The 20,431-nt window shown below is 36.1% G+C and overlaps 1 protein-coding gene across 3 annotated transcripts in view; it reads right to left on the reverse strand.

Moving 5' to 3' along the window:
* The window catches only part of GABRA2 (gamma-aminobutyric acid type A receptor subunit alpha2), a 65,456-nt gene that overhangs the window by 23,995 nt on the left and 21,030 nt on the right, over window positions 1–20,431 (reverse strand). For all 3 annotated transcript variants that reach the window (XM_030492092.1, XM_030492091.1, XM_030492090.1), the window contains exons 4-6: window positions 13,851–13,918; window positions 2,699–2,919; window positions 258–340 (exon numbers count right to left, since the gene is read on the reverse strand). In XM_030492092.1, coding sequence (XP_030347952.1) covers window positions 258–340; window positions 2,699–2,919; window positions 13,851–13,918 — 372 coding nt within the window. The remainder of the gene's footprint in view (window positions 1–257; window positions 341–2,698; window positions 2,920–13,850; window positions 13,919–20,431) is intronic.

Consider the following 20,431-nt stretch of genomic DNA (forward strand, 5'->3'; position numbering starts at 1 on the left):
TGGTATGGTTTCAACACTGGAATAAAGTAGATCACTGCAGTGCTGAGCTGAACTAGGTTATTGTTAACCGGAGTCAAGAAAGCTTTAAAATACATTAGAAGACACCACATGAAGAGATTTTGATATATCAGGTTACAAACCTTTTAAAAAGTACCATTTTGTGTTTAAACCTCTCATATAACAACTTGCTGAAACAAAGTGACGGTAAGCAATGTTAGATGTTCATTAACCAAGGGCTATACTTATTATATACTTACAGCTGCCAAATTTCAATGGGCATGAGTGAGCATCCATAGGGAAGTCCTCCAAGTGCATTGGACATTCAGCTTGGACTGTAAGCCTAAAAGGCAAAAGACCACTATGCATTTAAGTCAGTTAACAGCACAAGAAAATCACTTCAACAGAAATGAACAGAGTTCATGCTGGTTTAGGAGATGAAATTGAAATGTTACATTAAACTAATTAAAATTTAAATCAGCTCTTGCTTCTTCCCTTTTATGTGTTCCTTTGGAAGGCATTGACTTATCACATCAAAAACTTGAAAGAGCTGACCTCAAAACCAAGAGCAAAGGCCATTTAAATGAAAATATAAGTTATGTAACCACGTAACTGCAGGTTGCCAAGAACAGTCATTTTCTTCTCACAATATTCTGAGGTACATGTGTGATTATATGGCTCTCAAAGACTCATCACAAAAGCACATAAATGCAGTTAATTTGCCAAAGGACTGTGCTCTATAGTTTCCTGGGGCTTTTTTTTTTTTTTGTTTGAATTGAAGATGTGGAAGACATAGACAAAACCCCATTTGTGTTCTTTCAAAAGATTGCCAATATTACTCATTCTCTATGTTACTTGCTATTATTATTTTTATGTATATATAATCATGACAGTATGTTAATAATCCACTCACTTTTGCTTATTTTGTGAAAAAATCCCACCAATATCCCAGTATCAAATATAGGGTTAAGAAAAAAAAAAATTAAAAGTTTGAAGAAGGGTTTTGACAGACTTTTCTTTCTTATTATTTTTAATTCAAACAAACAAACAAACGTAACAAAACTCTGTTTCTCCTTCCTATCTTGTAAATCTTCTCTGGCTAGAGATTTTTTTTCTGGATGTCTTCATTCCTCTTCATCCAGCCTCAAAAATCAGCTACATCCTCCTGTACTCCCAGTGGTTCACAGTCACTGTATTCCCCACTATGTTTTCCCACCCTTCCACCCCAAAATATTACATATTACTATTCCCCCGCTTCACAGAAGAGTGAAGTCAAGGGGCAGAGAGAGAGATGAGTCAGCAAACAGCTGAAGGTGAAAGAACTGCATGAGCCCCCGATATAAATCACACTATGATTTTAAATATACAGATTAAAATGGCTGTTAAAAATCTAGGCAATGACAACAGTTTACACATTAATCTCATAACCTCAGAAGCAACATACTTAAAAGTCAGGAAAATGCTTAGTTAATTCTAGCTGACATGACCCATCTTATGTTTTCTAAAAAAATCTTCATAATGTTTTCAAACAGTATTTCTTATTATTTATTGCATATGATTATAATGCCTTCTGGAGGAAGAGAATTTCAGTCAATTTATACAAATACAAGTGCAAATATTGATTTGAGCCAAGCAAAAATACTATAAATGGGGGTCTCTGTTTATTTCCAGCAAACCTTTCTGAACGTCTCCAACCACCACATCATTCAACATTATTAGCAGTCTACCCATCAACACTCAATACTATAAGAGTGTTGTGTAGTAAATCAGGCTTAAGAGATGATGTTATTGCTGCATGGAAAAAAATGCACAGTTCATGCTTGCTTTACAGCTCACATTTTATATCTTCCTTAGCCTGGGAATTTTAAGCCTACATTTACAACAAATTCAATTTATTAAATATTCTCAAAGAAAAAGAAAGAAACTAAGTCAAACATTTCTGGAAGTTTGGATAAAAATTTTCCAGAAAACTCATATAGGTAACATCATTGCAAGAAGAGTAATCACAGAATAAATCAGTCTTACAAAACTGTTACTTATGCTTATGCAAACATGATATCATTTTTCAAAAATTATTTTATAAGCAAATTTAACACATTTTACCATCTAAATGTTTACCTTAGCTGCTAATCATGCACAGGACGCAAAAATTAAAACTCTATGTAAAATATTGTAATTAGATATAAACAAAGATTTATTACAGAGTAAGACATATTTTCCCTGTAGTTCTTGCTGGAAAGAATTCGAGGCCTTTTTAACCCTTTCTTCTTCTTTATTTTTTATTGCCACTGATCTTAATAATAAATTTGCTTAAGAGCTCGTGTTTGGTACAATAGGTGCAGTAGCAAGCAATTAAAATACACTATTTTAATTGTTCTAAGATGGAGTTGGTAAACTTTGAGTATTCTTAACAATTCTTACACCGTGATTTCCATCTGAAGGTCTCAAAGCGCTTTATGCAGGTGGTCAGTATCTTCTAATACATTACAGAGATGTGAAATCTGAGAAACATGTAGGAAAACTGACAACTCATAATCAAGCCAACAGACTTGTAACAAAACTGGAAACAAAACGTGTTTTCCCAGCTTTCCTTCTGCTGGGAGAGAAATTAAACAAAGGAGAGTACTAGTGGAACCAAGTGGTTATCTTGAATAATCACAACAAGAAATAGCTTAAGTAGACAATAGATGAAAAGACTTACCTCATGGTGTACAAGAGAGTCCCATCATCTTGGATTCGTAGAAGCTTGTTTGGCATTGTCATGTTATGAGCCACTGACTTCTTCCCATTGTGAAAAAATGTATCTGGAGTCCAGATTTTGCTGGCCATTAAGTTGTTCAATCGAAGAATATTCATTGGGCCCTTAAACTTTAATCTCTCATCCTTCCATCTCTGACGGAAGAAAACATCTATTGTGTATTCCTGTAATGGAATAAAGATATGCTTGGTTTCGATGCAATGAAACATTAATTTGCTTTTTGAAGGCCAAAGCAGAAAAGCTCTACTTGCAAAAAATCCTTTGGTAAAATTGTCAAGGGAGAATGTCCATCACATAAAATTGTATAATTCTGAGAATAATAAATAGGAAGACAATTATTAAGGGTATGACATTCTTCTTCATGATTGTTAGCTCTTGTTTGTATATTGCACCATTCCTATCTTTATGTACCTGATGCAGATAGTATGTGTGACAAGTGTAATTTCAAAAAACACAGCTATTTTACATTAAGAGGTAAGAAAAAAATACACAAAAGAATAGTAAATAGAAGAATATTAAATAGTTCCTGCAGCAGATGCACCTGAAGGAGAGTAACCCAGCATTTCAAGAGCACAGGAGAATGGCTGAGACTGGAAGGAAGGAAGGAAGGAAACAAGGCTACCCGTAAAGTGCACAATATATCAAAGCAGACTGATATAAGCAAGATTCTTCCAAACAGGAAAGCAAGGCTCTGTAGTGGTATGGATTTTATTAATAGGAGTACATAAGTATGGAACAATAGCTGATGATTAACAGGTGACCCTGTCTGCTGAACTTTACTCTGATGCCTAATATTGGGAAGGAAGTAGAGTCAGGAGAAAAGGATGCAAGCAAAAATAGACTGATGACCTAGACCAGATGCCGGGTATCCCATCTGCTGAATTTTGTAGCTTTTCTAAACAAACAAGCAAAAAAAAAAAAAAAGATAGTTTAAACATTGATAATGTAAATTCATCAACTAACTTCAAATTGGACCTGTAAATGCATTTAGTAGTTTGCCACTGTCAGCACAGCATACAAATTGGAAGAGCTTAAAAACTTTATTGAAAGCAAACTGTATTCTGTGTATTGGCAAATGCAACCTTGGTGCAATTTCAGTTTTGTTGGACAGGTGCAAAATGGTTTCAAAATATTAGTATGTTACAACAGTCTGTAGTATTGCAATTACTCTGAAAATGCTACAGTTTATACAAACCATTTTCGAGTAAATTATCTTTGAATGGAAAAGTCCTGATAAAATTCAACCAATATAAAACATTCAAGTGATTTCAAGGAACTTATCAGTGCCCATCACTTTCTGATGGCTCCCTTGTGTGCTGATTAACAAGGCTTAAGTTCTTTCTCAGTAAATCATATGGCTGTATAAAAGGAGTGCTGAATAGACAGAGGCGACAGCCCTTTTCAGCTCCTTTGGTCTGTGAGCCAAGGAGCTGTAAGTTCCATTTTCCAGGTCAGGGCCAGGGGCTAAGATGAGCGTATGGAGTAAAGAAAAGATAATTCTGATACCTGAAGGAGCATGGCGGGGGCAGGAGAGAAAGCAGTTGTCATTAGGAACTGTGACAGGTGCTTGGGGAGATCTTTTTGGAATGAGGTAATGGGATACTTATAAACTAATCTGACAAAACCACAAGCACAACTTTTAGCTATATCAAGTGGTCTTACATTACTACAATTTTTCCATTTTTATAATTAAAATTATAGTTACTCAAATAAATACTAAATAAAACCAACACTACAGTAGACTGAAAATTAATTTGCTTTCATTTCTTTAATGCTAGTTACTATTACTTCTAATAATATTTCAGCAAATATGTCTGTGAAATACAAAGTTATGACTTCTAAAACATGAATTTCTTTGACATTATACTGATCTTTTACTGTGTCTCATCACTGCCAGAGACACTGCCTCATGTGACAAATATTCTGCCATTTCTCTACAATAGGTCACATTCAAGTATTCTGTTTTATTTGCTGATTTATATGTTGGTTTATTTGCTAAACATCATGTGACTTAAAAATCACATTTACAAACTCCAGGTTATCTATCAATTCAGTTGTAAACCATGCAAAATCAAAAAATGCATAAAATCCCAGAGGATAAGGAGCAGAAGGGACAGTGTGCTTGAAGCAGGGGGAATATATGAAATCTGGCTAGAAATACTAGGTAATTCAAGGAAAACAGTTGCCCTGAAAGCCTCCTTGTTGTTTCTGTCTGGGGAGCTTTACCAAAAAATCATTGCTATATATGGTAAGATTGATGTTTGAGGTATAAAGAAGTGGAAAGAAGAGCCTGAGGGAGTAAGACTTTGAAATCCCACTGAAATTCAACAGAAGTGAGTGATAAGTCCTACAGGTTCCTTTGACAAATACCCCTACACATACATTATTAGGATATAAATCTGAAGTTTTGGTAATGTTTCCATCAATAAAGAATTTCAAAGGTCCAACTTCTTCACTGCCTTCCACCATATATAAAAAGAATTACAAGGCATATAAAATAGGAAAAAAAAAAAGAAAGCAGACATGTAACGCCACTAAATCAAAACGGCAACATTTCAGAAAACCATATCTGATGCATGGCAACTGCTTAGGAAGTGGAATAAGCAGGAGAGAATTGGAACTGCAGCAACTGAAAGATCTCACTGATAAATCTCTGACTGATCCACAGGTAATTCTAATCTCTCCATCCAATCCATGCTGAAAATCTTTATTTGCTGAATAACTCATTTAGAAGATGGAAGCAGGGAATAAACCAAGGTTTGGTGTCAATGAACACCTTCTCCTCCCATTTACCATAATAGCAATAAAATCTCACATAGTTCTTAAATAATTTATCTTTCTATAGACCTCAGTGCATTTTTCAAAGAAAGTACTGGGATCTCAATTTTATATGAAGAGAAACCAAGGCACAGAGATGAAATTAACTTGTCCCAGTCCATTTACAGAGTGATTATGAAAAGTAAAATACAATGCATGCCTTCTGCATCCCAGTGCTATATTAATTGATCCTATGTCCCCTCCACAACCAAATCTATTCTGCTTATGATCATGAATATCTCTATGATGATTAACGTACAAAACAAATTAAAACACAGGCAACTATTAAAGTATTTTAAATAAAACCAATGCGATAAAAAGCCAGCATTTATCAAAAGATGCTACATAAAGATTTCATAATTATTTCTTATTCCATATATGTACCACTTTGTGGTAAATGTTGTGTAATGTTTACTTTCCAAGCAACACTAACATCGTATTAGAAACAAATCTGGACTCTAGGAAAAAACCCTAAATTTAATACCCGATACTCATTTCATACAATCTGCAGATATTTTCCTATATGAAAAAATCTGTGCTGTCTTTGGACATTACCCACCACTCACTCAGTATATAGTGCAGTATCTCCGCAAAATCACAAAGCATACTTCCAGGGCTGCAAAGGACTCCTGTGCTCATTTCTAAACAAGTGAATGCTTCTTACTGATTTGTGTCTCAAATGGTGCTTTCACAGCTGGACCGGAATACAGTACAATTAAATATAATCTTTCAAATATGTTTTGTAACAGCTTACATTCCATACCACAGCACATCATGTCCAGTATATAAACTGAGAGGAGTTTATATACTGAAGGGACCGATCACTGCTCAGGTCGGACTGGGTATCATTTGGTAGGTGGTGAACAATTGTATTGCGCACCACTTGTGTTTTCTGAGCTTTCATTTCTTCTTTTGTTGTTTCCTATTATTGTTTTTATTGGTAGTATTGATATTCTTTCTGTTATCACTATATGTTACTTTATTTTAGTTATTGGACTGTTCTTATGTCAACCTATAGGGTTTACATTCTTTTGATTCTCGTCCCCATCCTGCCCTGGGGAAAGGGGGGAAAGAGGTGGGTGAGTGAATGGCTGCATGGTGCTGAGTTATTGGCTAGGTCTAAACCATGACAACAGTAAAAAGAAGATACTAGTATCTCTGGGAAAAGATTTAACTGACCCAATTATAAGCAATCCCTCTCACTACATGGCCGTCTTCTTTTTTGCTAAGGCCAGATTTGTATGGGAAAAGTTCAAACAACAAAAAATGTACTCTCACCCTCTCCTAATGGTTGGCAGATTTTGACAGTTTTTCCATCCGGACTAAAGATGAAAGCGTTCCAAACACCTCAAAAATTGCTAGTGTCCATTAACAAGCAGTACTGTCTTGGAGTAGACTGAACACTTTATTAAGCATGCTCTGGAACACAGCATTTTGTTTAGTGAATGGCTCTGGCCAAGGTTCCTCATTCCCTACTTGTAAAGATTTTACTCAGTCAATTCTCTAAAGAAAGTTTGGCTTTTTCTTTAACCACTGTTAAAGCCATTAACTGACACACATATATAACAATGAAAGCAAATTTTAAGTATTGTAAAATATGAAACTTTAAAAAGGCAAATATTGAAAAAAATTAAAAAAAAAAAAAGGAAAGGGTAAATGGCACACATATCTTTTTATTGATTCTTCCAAGACAGTCGAAAATACTGTGGCTTATACATTGACAAGATAAACACATAAGATTCATGGACCTAAATCTCACCTACATAATATAGGGGCTTCATATTAATATTTATTTTTACATTAGTATAATTCCTTAATTTTAGTTCTTAAAAAGATCATTCTTGGTGTCATATCTACCTTAAGGCAATGTGTAATTTTTCTTTCAGTTTAGCTTAAAAACATTAATAATATTAGTACACAACTAGTACTGCTGAATACTAACATGGTTGGTATGCAAGTAAGTACCAAAACCACTTCCAAGAAAACCAAGAATGAGTTTTATACAGGAGACTCAAAAAAAATGCAGTTATTCAAAGCAAAATAATATGCCAAGTATATGCATTCTTGTTATCATCTGATATCTGTGGGTTTGATGAGTGCAAGTTTGTGACTGAACTTCTGCAAATTAATTTACTAAACTTCCTTAGTAAGCATTTGGATCTAGCTTTTGAGTGAATGATGAAATTAGCTCCCGCCAGTGGGAGGATCAAATCATTGGTTTCTTATCTTGGTCATTTCATTCGCTGTGGAATAGATTTATACATGGTGTAAATGGCATACGCAAGGGCTAACACACTACAACAGTCTGCAAAACCCCATAGTTCTTGAAGTACACTGCTTGGCTTTACCTAGGCCTGTCTACCAGATCGGACAAACAACGTTTCTGCCATTTCCATCTCACTTTTCTCTAAAAAAAATGAATTGTCTAACAATATTAGAACTGAAAGAGTTCAGGATGCAATTCTCCTCTCCTCCAAAACCCCTCAATGTCACAAACACTGACTGCTCAAACTGTGTAGAAGTACTTCACTAGCAGCGTATCTAACATCAAATCTCACACCACAGATGTATAAACTGTGTCTATTTGCTCTTTACCAAAACTCACCTTCTGATGTGTATAAAACACAGAACATAGAAGGAAATAGCAGATGGCCAGAAATTCCTTTTAGGTCTTTGAGAGGTATGAATCTTATACACCAGTGAATAGAATTCTTGAAAATATTCTGAATAAACTCCCTTAGAAGATGGGTCGTGGTTTCAAACTGCACTGTTGGTTATTTTTTACCAAAATCCTTAATAGCCCTCTTAAAAACCTAAATGCCATACCACCACTGCACTTCAAAGGAACATGTATTCATTTTTTAATACATAAGTAATGTCTTCCAGATGTATACAACCTCTAATACTATAAGAATGTCTGGTATATTCCTAGGGAATTGTTGCATGACTTTCCTCTATTTGAAGAACTCACTTCAAGCCTTTCTGCTTCATCTGCCAACTTCAGTCATTTTTGTCTAAGCATTTAATCTAAACATGAAGTATTTTAAAAAATCTGCAAAAAATGTGTTTAACCAGTTTGAATGATAGTGTCTAGGGAAGAGAATGTCTTCCTATTCATGTTCATTTATGAAAAAGGACCTTCTCTGAACAATTTTCTTTCTCTTTCTTTCCACAGACCTGATGCAGAATGAACTCTGAGTCTAAAGTAAGAACTGAGGAGGGATACGAGAGGAATACAAAAGATAGATACAAATAGGGATTACTTAGAAAAGAGACTGCAGGATATCATTCACAGTGTTGTCACTGAAAATATAAACACTTTTCATTACCCTTTTTTATTCAGACTTGGAGAAAGAGCAACCCTGAAACACAACGGATGCCTGGTGCCAGGGACAGGAATCCAAACAAGAGGTACATTGACAACTGTCAGTGAAGGGCTTGGACACAGCCTCTGACAAATCAAGCTCCAATACTGACCCACTTGGCAGGATGCTGCACAGGGGAACAAGCCATCCCAACAGAATAAAAGGACAGAAATTCTGCAAGAGATCACATGAGATATCCTCATCAAAATTTCAGCCTATGCATTTAACTTTCAAAGCCAACGACCTGAGCCTATAATAAAAGGGAATAGAGCAACCAATTTATTGACTTTTCAGAAACATCTGAATGATGGAAGGACGATCTACATGCTCCCCAACACCCAAGAAAGCCAAGTGTATCTATAATTTCTTTTTGCCTCTTACACTTTAGTCTTCTGTTAAAATAAAAGCTACAGTAAGATTATTGCAATGCTTTTAATCTTTGTGGTGAAAAAAGTGACCTTGGTGCATTCCCTTATTCTTCCCAACTTACCTATCATATAACCCCTATAAAGCTCTTCTCCAGCTAAGGAACCATAGCTAATAATTAGACCTTGAAATAGTTAAAAAACAAGTTTTGTAGGGAAAAAAAGGGAATGAGGGAATCTGAAAAAAGGACACAAAAAAAGAAATGCAGTTCCCAGTTCAGCAACTGTCTCTAAAGAACCACCTTCGGTTTTACTGAGACATGTCGTAACAATCCTTTAGGTCATTTCTGTATTTGACCTACAGCCTTCATTAAGAATTTCAGTTCTAGCTATATTTGAAAAATCAGAAACACTTACTGAAAGGTTAATTGAAAGCTAAGAAGACAGAAGTGTGTGTAGTGATGAACCAGCTGGGTATGACTGTCTCTACAGAGAATGTTCATATTTCTTGACTCAAGAGTAAAAAAATAGAGGTCTATCATCAAGAAACTAGGAAAAAAATCTGTATACAAACATATAGGGAAAAACGAAGATGTAACCACAGTAAACAAAACTCCCCAAAGATTATGAAAAGCTAGGGTTGAAAGTTGAAACACAAAACTTTCAGAAAGGTTGCTAGTTTTAATATTCAATCAAAACTGATTCAGGTCCTTCCACCTGTTGTAGGAAACTTTGTGTTGTAGGAAAGCAGGAAAGACTGTTCCCAGTGACAAATAGAAAGACTGCTCTGAGGCAAAATTTGGCAAAATCTTGGCAAAGTTTTCTTCACAGTAGACCTCACATAGAGGCTCTCAATGTCTATGTTCTGTCTTGCATGATGCAATATTGTTTGAGGAGTAAATATGTTTCTCTTTTTTTTTTTTTTTTTTTTTTTTTATCAAGGACATCAGCACTTAAGGGTATTACATTTTAGAAGGAAATTTTAGAAGCCCAAAAGCAAGTATCAGGAAAAGCTGTAAAGTAGCTTGTTTGCAGTGCTAACATCAGAGTTACCAGCATATATAAATAGACATCATTCTACCAGACTTCAAATAATTAATTAAACCCAACAGAGCAATAATTAGTTATAATGTTTAAATAAATTATTTCCAACTTGTTATCCTACAAATCATAATGCAACCAAAATTAGTCTTCACCTCAGAATTTTCAAATATTAAATATTTAAAATTAATTACAAATTTTTAATTAGCTTCTTTAATCATCATTTACTCTTCTAACTCTTTAGAAGACTCAGATATGCTTTGTTTTTCAATTGTTCTGTTCAAATTTCAGTTTATTTGTTTTTCTAAACAATGCAGCTCTTCTCTAAGGCTAATGTCAAAATAAATTTGTATCACTGATCTAGTTGGAAGCCTATGAGGCATAGCATCACCATACTGAACTTAAACATTTCAGAGAAATAACAACTCAAAAAGACAGAAAAGTAAAAGCAAAATCTGTTTAATCCTATGTTTTGGTTTGCCTTACTTGATTCCCATTAGTTTGCAAAATGAAGTTGAAAATTCCTGTTATGTACTGGCATTTCCTTTGACATTAAATGTGGTGGGTGACCTACAATAACATTTTTATGACACAGCTAATATAGATACACCAATATTTTAGTTATGGCAGTTCATTTTAAGGGCAGTTTGCAACAGAATTCTGGCCAAGAGTCAACAGATTTGGTAGCTGACTCTTTTGAAGCAGAATAGAGAGTAACATCTTTTTAACTTAGCCAAAATATTAAACCACAACAAATTTTTGACTCTTTAGCACTCAGATTTTACCTCCTAAATTTGTCAATGACAACTTCAGCCAGTCTAAAATCAAAGACCAAATTTTCCTGGATTTAATTATTTTTTTGGCAAAATTGTGATATTGGAAAAATACAGGGAATATGAATAAAAACCTACATTCCAGCAATCATACTGAGTCACAGATTGCACATGATACTGTATTATCATTAATGGGAACTACTATATTTAGTGAGGAAAACAGAAATGCTGCAAATTGCTATCAATCCAACAACAAAGCTTAGAATGACATTTTATTAACTTTGTGAAGCAACACTGCCATGCAACAATTGTGTCCTTAGCTCCAATCCACCCATGATTTTCAGTGTGCCACCTCCTTCTTCAACACTAGAAACACCTATTAATCATCTCCAATGGTAGTGAGCCCCCTCCCATTTCCAACACGTTTTTCCCCTAAGCACTGTTATTCTTCACAAGATGCTAACCAAGGGGGAAAAAAACCCAAACTGGCAAACAGATAATGCAAAGGGACAAAATCATCCATCTACTGACTTGTTGATATGAAAAATGTCAGGGGAAAGAATCCTACTGGCAGCAATGACTATGACAGTTTTGGGCAACAGAAGTGTCCAGCCTAAAAACCTGATGTGACTGAGGGCTTCCCCATTCACACCGTGAATGCAGAGAACCTGAAGGGCTGGGACCTGAAAAGATCTGAGATTCAGTTTAGGGTCCTATGAAGATTTAGGAGGTCATGGGCAAGAGTCAAACTTATTCTTCCAAGCCTTTTAAGAAGGAAGGTTATAAAATGAGAATATTCCAGTGCTTTCAACACTTACAGAAGAAAATACCAATTAACCCTCTATATAGTAGCTTACATTATCAAGCCAGTAATGCAACACCTAAAGAAGAAAGTATTCATGGTAAAAACTCTAATGTCACCTTCATGTTCGAGGGAATATATGATAGTCTGAAAGCTAGTATTTCCAAACTCACATGTTGAAATTTTCTAATTGACTGCTCATACATTTCAAAATGATTTTTTAATTATCAACTGAACAAGCTAAATTAACCCTGAAACTTGTAGTATTAAACTGCTCTTACTTACCTATCTACTTATCTCTAAATAGACCTACTCATTACAGTAACAGCTGCCACTCTGATGAACTGCACTCTGTTTCGATTAACACCCCTGCACAGAGCTGCCAGAGCTGTAGCATGAACCAGCCTGACCCCTTACTGTGTGGCGGTATCTGTCTGTGCAAATGGACACCCAGAGTTCTCAACACATTTATGCACTGATGCCAAAAGTGTTTCAGGAGCCAGGGATTATGCTTACGGAGCTTTTCATTAAATTTCCATTGAAGAACGGATGACTTGCACAACCTTGGGTAAGTCTCAGTACTTGTGCCTCAGTACCTCATCTTTAAAACTGAATTAATATCATCTCCCCATTTCATGCAAATACTGTAAACACTGTGAAGTCATGAGATACTAGACTAACAAGGTCAAGATGTTCATACCACCTTTGTGGATACTTATTTTTTATAATTAGTAGTAAAATAATTTTGGAAACTTAACTCTATTATGAAAAAACACCACAAGAGAATCAGTAACAAATACAGTGATGAGAAGAAAATAAATGTCTATTTATCCTACGAAACGACTTTTCATATGAAGCCTTAGTGTTGTATTCATCAGAATCAAAACAAAGCTTGAAAACTGAAACTATCACACACAAAACCCAAACATAAAAGCCCAGGATATATACTCCAAAGCTATTACTACCTGTTAGTCAGTGGGCAAATAACTTCTAAAATGTACACTGTACCATGAAATATTTAGTTTTGTTGAAACCTAGCTGTTAACATCAAGATGCTTCCTGGTTTGTATGATGTGTAACCTGAAAGTTTCCATATTTGCCCATTTTTAAAAACACTCAATTTTTAATACCTACAGATACACATAAGTAGCATTTCATATGTCTCATATCTAATTACGAACATCGAAAACACCTAAAAAATAATTTCAAGCAGGAAATAATTTCTTGCAGAAATGGCAAGAGCAGCTAAAGTAACTCAGATTGTCCTTCCCTTCTTTCATTTGAGAGATGTTATATCCATGAAGATCTTTCTTCCTGGTGTGACACATTCTCCCTAATCTGTGTACAATTTGCAGTGAGCCTACAAAAGACCCCTAAGAGTTTTTTCCATTTCTGTTTTAATGAAAAACTGTAATCCAGAGCAGTATTCTGACAGTTTCTGTCTTTTTAATGCCACTGACTTCCTTTAAATTGTGCAAATTATAAAGGACAGGTCTGTAGAATAACACAAACATGCTGGTGACCCAACTCCCAAGCCATGTCTTTCTAGAAGTTTAGTTTAGAGTGACTCCAGTCATATCTCTCAGTCTGCTGGCAGCATGAAGTGTGCTCCTACAGTGTACCCTCCACTCCAGTTTCATCCAAGAGGAATCCAGTTCACCCATCTCACGATTGCTCCAGAATATAAGCAAAAGTATAGTCAGTGGGGTCAACCACAAGATTCACAAGTCCAAAATAAACAGCTAACACAAGCGTACTTATCACGAAGACCAAATTCAATCTCCAGAACTACTGGGATTTGGCACTTCCCGACTTCAGCGAAATTATTCTCAATATGTGGAAAGTAAGTAAAAGCAGAATACAAGTTTAAAGGAAGTTAATAGTATATATCTTACATCATTTAACATATGTGAAAAAGATTCAGAAACTCACCATATCAGTATCTGAAACTGGTCCAAAACTGGTCACATAGATATTAGTGAAGACTTCAGTAATACTATCTGTTATAAAAAGAAAAAACAAGCAAACATTAAATTTATAGTACTTCTTCAAGCTCTCTATGCAAAATTAAGGGACATTTTGAACAATTTTCTGTCTTATTTACTTCTCCTAACCAGTATACTGTTGTAAGTACTGAGGGTCTCTACCCCACTTACACAGAGGTTACCAGGTGATAGTTTGTCCCACTGAGTAGTTTGTTTCAGTTAAAGGACTATACAACCATCAGCAACTACACACATATTTCCCATTTCTCCACCAGAAAAAATAACCACACTGTTTTGGACTTAACACAGTAGTACAGTTCTAAACATGAAATGCCTTTGTTGCAGAGGTTCGCTCTGTTGTTGCAGCCTAGTTCAAGGCTGTTTTCTTCATCCTGAATAGCTTTTTCAAAGCCAAAGACATGAAAAAGCTTAAAAAGCAATTATTGACTACACCAAATGTAACATTCAACAGCATCCTACTTTTTAATTGAGTATGTTTTCAAGTGGCACATATTTTAACATAATAGTTCCTTCTCTTGATACACAATGCTCCTGATAAATTGCTGTAGTACTGTAAGAAATATGTAAATACTGTAAGAAAATGTTCTTCCTAATCATTGTAGTCAGACAGCCATGAAATCAGAATATGATATATTGTACCGCAAGGACAAATAATTGCTGAGTTTTCTATCTTCAGTTTTCAATTAGGCTCAAAATGGAATGATATTCACTAAGAGGGATAGCACACACAGGAAATTTCTTACAGCAGTTGCCAACTACTGTCTGCGTTCAAGAGAGTCAACACGAGGAATTCTCTGCCTTAAAGCTAGTTGCTGGCTGGAAAATAAAAATTCAAATACAAGTAGCTGCAAGATACAAGTTGATTCACCCCAGAATTTCCCATTCCTAAAAATACAGCTGCCTGTTATATGAGTGATCCTGCTGCTATATAATGATTTCCATATTTAATCATTATTTAATATGGATAGCTAATAATTTCTATATTCCCAAGAGCTACCTGTTCACAAATATGTGGCACAGGCAGATTTTTCTTTTCATTTTATTGAGGCCAACAGTTTAATCACTGCCCTCTACTGGGAGAAATCAGAAGTGCTCACCCATGACAGCAGATGCTCTAACAGCCACCAGCCAAAGGCAAGGCTGTTCCATGAGCAGCTGCATGGAGAGCAGTGTATTTTGAAAGGGATGTAGCTGCACCCAAAGCAGAGATGGGGTGACAGAGTACTTTGAGAAATCTTCTTGAGATTGGGGAGGCACATTCCTGCACTCTCAACTTTAAGGAAACTTGAATTTCCTTCTCCAGCCGAACACTAGATGCGCTTATTAGAACAAAGGACGTTGTAAAGCATCTCCTATCAAAAAAAATCTTCTTTCCAGGGTCATCTCTGCTTTTAAGCCAATAACTAAAGGCTGACTCTTACTATGTGCCACTCAAAGTTCATAATCATACTTCCCCTACATGTCTACAGAGATGTTCATTTGTGTGATAGAGACTTCTGCAATCCCATATGCAGCATCCATACACAAGCTGAGTTGATTTCTATTCCAAATCTTTTACAAATTAATTTTAAGACAGTGGACAACAAGAGGAGCTGAGTCTGCACTGTTCTTAGTATTCAACAAGGATAAGTATGGGTCTGGCTGAAATATCATACAGAAACCACAGGTGCAGTCCAGAATACCAGTGACTGCATATTGCCTGTGGGAGACTTTCCAGAAAAACAGGTTATTCTCTCCAAATGGATACCTGGCACAGCTGACATGAAATGGAAAAGTGACAAGAGAGCTACTCTTCAGGGGGTAAAACAGTGCTGCAGGGACTAATTGTGAAATTTGGCCTGTGCTATGAAGACAACACAAAATCTTAATTACAATTCCATGAAAAACACTGTTGTTACAAAAATATGACTGACAGTCAAGTATCCCCACAGCACAGAACGAAGGCTAATTTCAATTGTACTGGTATAATAATGATAATCTGATGGAACCCTACTATAGGCAGCAAAGTCACTTGGAAAACCGGAACCTGCACACACACACCCCAAATGGTTGGGAGCATGGTCCTCTTGTAACCTCACCCTATTGCTATCAGTTGTTCGCATCTGACATGTTGACACGTGTAAATTGCATATTTACTATATTGCATATTTTCTATAACCAATTTGCATACAATAAACTACAGGAGATGGAATCTTCAGGCTTGATTTGTATTTTAAGTTTTAATTAAGAAATCATCCCATATTCTATCCTATTACTTCTACATGTTTCAGGATCCATCCTCCCATCAGAGATGAGCAGAGAAGATAGAGCTGAGAACAAACAAACTGAACACTATATATGATTGAATGCTATTACAACAGCCTGTAGATTCCCCTTGGTGGTGTGCATTAAATCACTTCAAGTCCTTGGAGTGAAGGATCGCGACTTGGGGATTGGAGAGGATATGGGTGGGAAGAAGAGGAGACTTGCTATCCACAGATCCTCAGCTGTAAGAGCTTGATTTCAGGATGACATAATTAAGATAAGCTCTTCAATGTATATAAAAAGTCCTGGGGCAAATTCATCCCTGATAACCTCAAGAATGGGAATGGATGCAAAGTATTCATGCACCTTCATTTCTTTTTTTTGCCAAAACTGCCTTAAACCAGTGTAGCTCCAGGCAATGGTAACAGCAGTGACTTTCAATGCAACCAGTTGCTCTCCCCCAGATTGAGGGTTCATCTTGACAGCTGTCACTCCACCAAGCTGCTTATCCTCAGGAGAGAGCCACACCACTGCAGAATGAAGGGAGCAGACAGAATGTCTTCAAAAAGGGTATGAAGGGATGAGGGAAGCTGAAAAGCTACAAGAAATTATAAGACTGAGGGAAAAAGAAGGATAAGAAAAGAGAACAAAAGAAGATGGATGCTCCATCCCTGGTGGTGTTCAAGGCCAGGTTGGACAGAGCCTTGGACCACATGGTTTAGTGCAAGGTGTCCCTGTCCATGGCAGGGGGGTTGGAACTAGATGATCTTAAGGTCCTTTCCAACCCTTACTATTCTATGATTCTATGATTCTAAGACAGGGAAAAAAAATTAAGAGGAAAGTAAGGAAGGAACTGGTAGATTTTTATTTCTGCCTCCTCTTTTCTCTCAAAATGCTGCATATTTTATAAGTTTCTATTCATACCCTACATACAAAGAAACTGGCCCTTAAGAGAAAAGAAGCTGAAATGTAATAAATCTTGAATTATTCCTGTTACCATCTGTTAGTGTTAGCAGCTTAAGCCTTGTACCCATTTCTTCTTTGTTACTTTACTTAGTGTTACAACAAAGGTTCCTCTGAATTACAGATTTTGAAGGATTCAGAATCAGTGTCTACAAAAAGAAAAAATCGATCCTCCTTTTTTACAACAAATATTGCAGTTACTGCATTGAAAGAACACATGCTTGTCAAATAAAGCCTGTATTAAAACATACTGCTTTGCCCCTCTAGTAACTCACTGAAAACAATTCAGAGGCACAAAGAACAGTTTCAGATGGACTCTCTAATCAGAATTCACCCAGCAGGCACCACAGTTACAGTCTTTTTATAACTCACGTTCTGCCAAGAACAACACAAGTTATCACACTTAGTCCACTGGAGATTAAAGCAGTTCTGGATAATCAGTGCTTGTGGAAAAGCCAAAGGAATGTACTCAGCTAAAAAATGTTCAATGCAACATGTGTTCATGAACAATCTAGAGTCTATTCTTTTGAGGAGAATTAAGGACAAGTTTTTTCCACTTGAATTCTAAAAATCTTTTTTTTCAATTGACATGTAAACATGTATCTAAAAGGCCCGATTTTCAAAACAGCTTAAATCAATGAAAGCCTAGTGCTTTTGAAAAAGTCTGGTTTTTAAAGAACCCTCTGTTGGGAGAAAGGGAGGCTGACTCATTTATATTTGTGAGCTTTTAAGTTATGTTGAATCACTGCCTTTGAAAGTTGAACAAATACGAACAGGAAAGGGTAAGGATATAGTTTCCATTTCTGATGTTTCTTTTAGGGGAAAAAAATCTTGAAGATAGCATATAGATGCAATCATCACATGAAATGCTCTGAAATTCAAGAAATGCTATTATAGCACCATTTCTAACTTGCCTTAGTCATAAATGTTAAAAGAGAAGCCTTAACTGACTTAGCTTAGGCCAATTTCTCAGAAGATGGAAGCCAAAGGTAAAATGACGCAAAAAATGTCAAGAAAATTAGGAATAAAGAGAGGAAGAAAAACACCCTATGGAAGTAGTAAAAGCAGTAACAATTAAGATCATGTTACATGTGGTTCTCAAGTATTTGGTTTCTTCTGATTCCTTTTCCTTACTTCAACTGTCATGACATCAATATTGAAATAAAATCAAAAAGTAAGAAAAAGCAATAAATACCCCAAATTTTAGAAGATTTATAGATCCTTACCTTAGCTGAAAGGTTTACTGTGTGCTTTAATGACATTTAAGATTTTGTAAACATTAATTATAATAACCTATTGCTGAAGATAATAATTTTATCATCTTCATTTTTCCATACTTGGGAAGCTGAGGCAGAAGGCTTTAATGAAGTGTAAGTAATATGGAGTAGAGGTGTCTACCAAATCTGGCTACAGCTGTCCAACTGGAAAACATCAAAGTCATTGACTCATCTAAAATCAGAAGTGGAGTTCAGAACTTAATTAGAATTTGTATCAGTGCCTTTGCCCATTCCATTATGCCAACTCTTCTGCTGGCCTACCCATTCTGATGGTCTGAAGTCCTGAGGACTTGTTCCTCAGTAAAAGAGCTGGCTCAGCTGAAGCAGGCTGCTTGGCAGTGAATTTGAGGTGGCTGAAGTCTAAATCAATCACAGACTGAGTAAGATGGAGGTGGTGAGAGAAGTCGGATGAAAAGGTTCCTCATCAGCATTTACCAATTTGTCAAAATTGGAAATTTCCATAGAGGCAATTAAATTTTGAATGAGTTCCTTTGGACTGCTGTCTGCCAGGCAGTTTTCAAAACTCCTGCTTTCTTTCAAATGTCCCTTCTCAGGTACCTGCACCTCTGAAGCAGTTTCAGTGTCTGCAATGTGGGGTCCTGTCCTGGGTTCAACATGCAAGGTTGGGGACACCTGAGACCTCTCCCTTTCCTGAAGAACTCTGAGGCAGGATTATCTTTCTTGAAATAAATTTTCCAAATATTTCTCAGATTTGAGAATGGCCTGTGTTTTGCTCATTCCTTCTCTCCTCTGGCCAAAATAATTGACAATCCTTTCTTCGCAGAGAGTAGTGACAAAAGATGAATGGCTTGTTCCAGGTATGTTTAAAAGAAGAGAAGAAAGAAGGGTGATCATTGCAGAGTTTTCAGAGTTGACCATCAGCAAGGTTCCAGATGTTCATTTGTAAGAAGCTAGCCATATTATCCATTAATGTGTCAAAGTTATCTTCACAAGAAAACAGGCTAGCAGATTGGGTTGGACTTTTTTTCATTTGAATTTTCAGTCCATAAAACTGTAAATGCAGGGTTTAGGCAGGGAGAGAAAAAAAAAAAGAAACCCAAACCAAAAAAAACATTCTGTCTGAGGTAATCCAAAACCACCAGAAGTATTCTTGGTGGGACAGAGCTTTTAAAAAATACATACAGAGTTCAACATCTTACAAACATCATTTTAAATGTGAAGTAATTATTGCCCAGGAGAACACTGCAAGGCTGTAACTGAAGGGCTGCTACAGCATGAAAAAAAAAAGTTTAAAATAAACTACTGCTCTTTAATTATGTCAACAGAAAATAAAAAAGGTGAAGTCGCAGTGCTGTGGGAGCCTTAATTAAGGATTTCTGAGGCTTTGTGGGAATGCTTGATGTTACTTTAATTATTTTGCTATAAAAAATTATTTAACTGGAATTGACATTGTTCTGACACTGTAATATGGTCTCCAAGGGCATGCTTGGCAATATTGCCCAAAGGCTTTGAAATTGTCATTCATAATACAAGTCACAAATTGCACAGGTGAAATAGCGAGGGTCTTAATCCATCAAATACTGCTCCAACTCAACATGCTGCCCTTATGTGACAAGCTCCTTAGCGTGTCTGTTGACAGCTCAAGACACTCTCTGGCTGCCAGGGAATGGAGGTCAGAGGATGTCATGTAACGTGAAGCTGCAAGAACAGCAAAATCCATAGGAATGCAAATATTTCAAATCAGTGTTCTGCCAATCCTTCTTTATACTTGGTTTTGGTGCTTCATGTGACAGTTTTATCTGTCCAACTACTCATCATCTTCATTCATTATCCAGCCATATGTGCCTATACAATACACTTCCAATTCGTAAATTTAAGCCAGCTGTGAGAAGAAACAAATTCACTTGCCTCCTTCACATCAGCACTTCACTTCCAATAGCCTCACTCTACCCTCAAACTATCAGCAAGACAATTTCTTAATATGAACCATAAGTAGACTTCCCTTTCAAATCTCCATATGAATGAAGCATATGTAGAGTAAGCTTACCAGTAAGACCTAATA

This window comes from Strigops habroptila, chromosome 7, assembly GCF_004027225.2.
Source record: "Strigops habroptila isolate Jane chromosome 7, bStrHab1.2.pri, whole genome shotgun sequence".
Classification (NCBI taxonomy): domain Eukaryota; kingdom Metazoa; phylum Chordata; class Aves; order Psittaciformes; family Psittacidae; genus Strigops; species Strigops habroptila.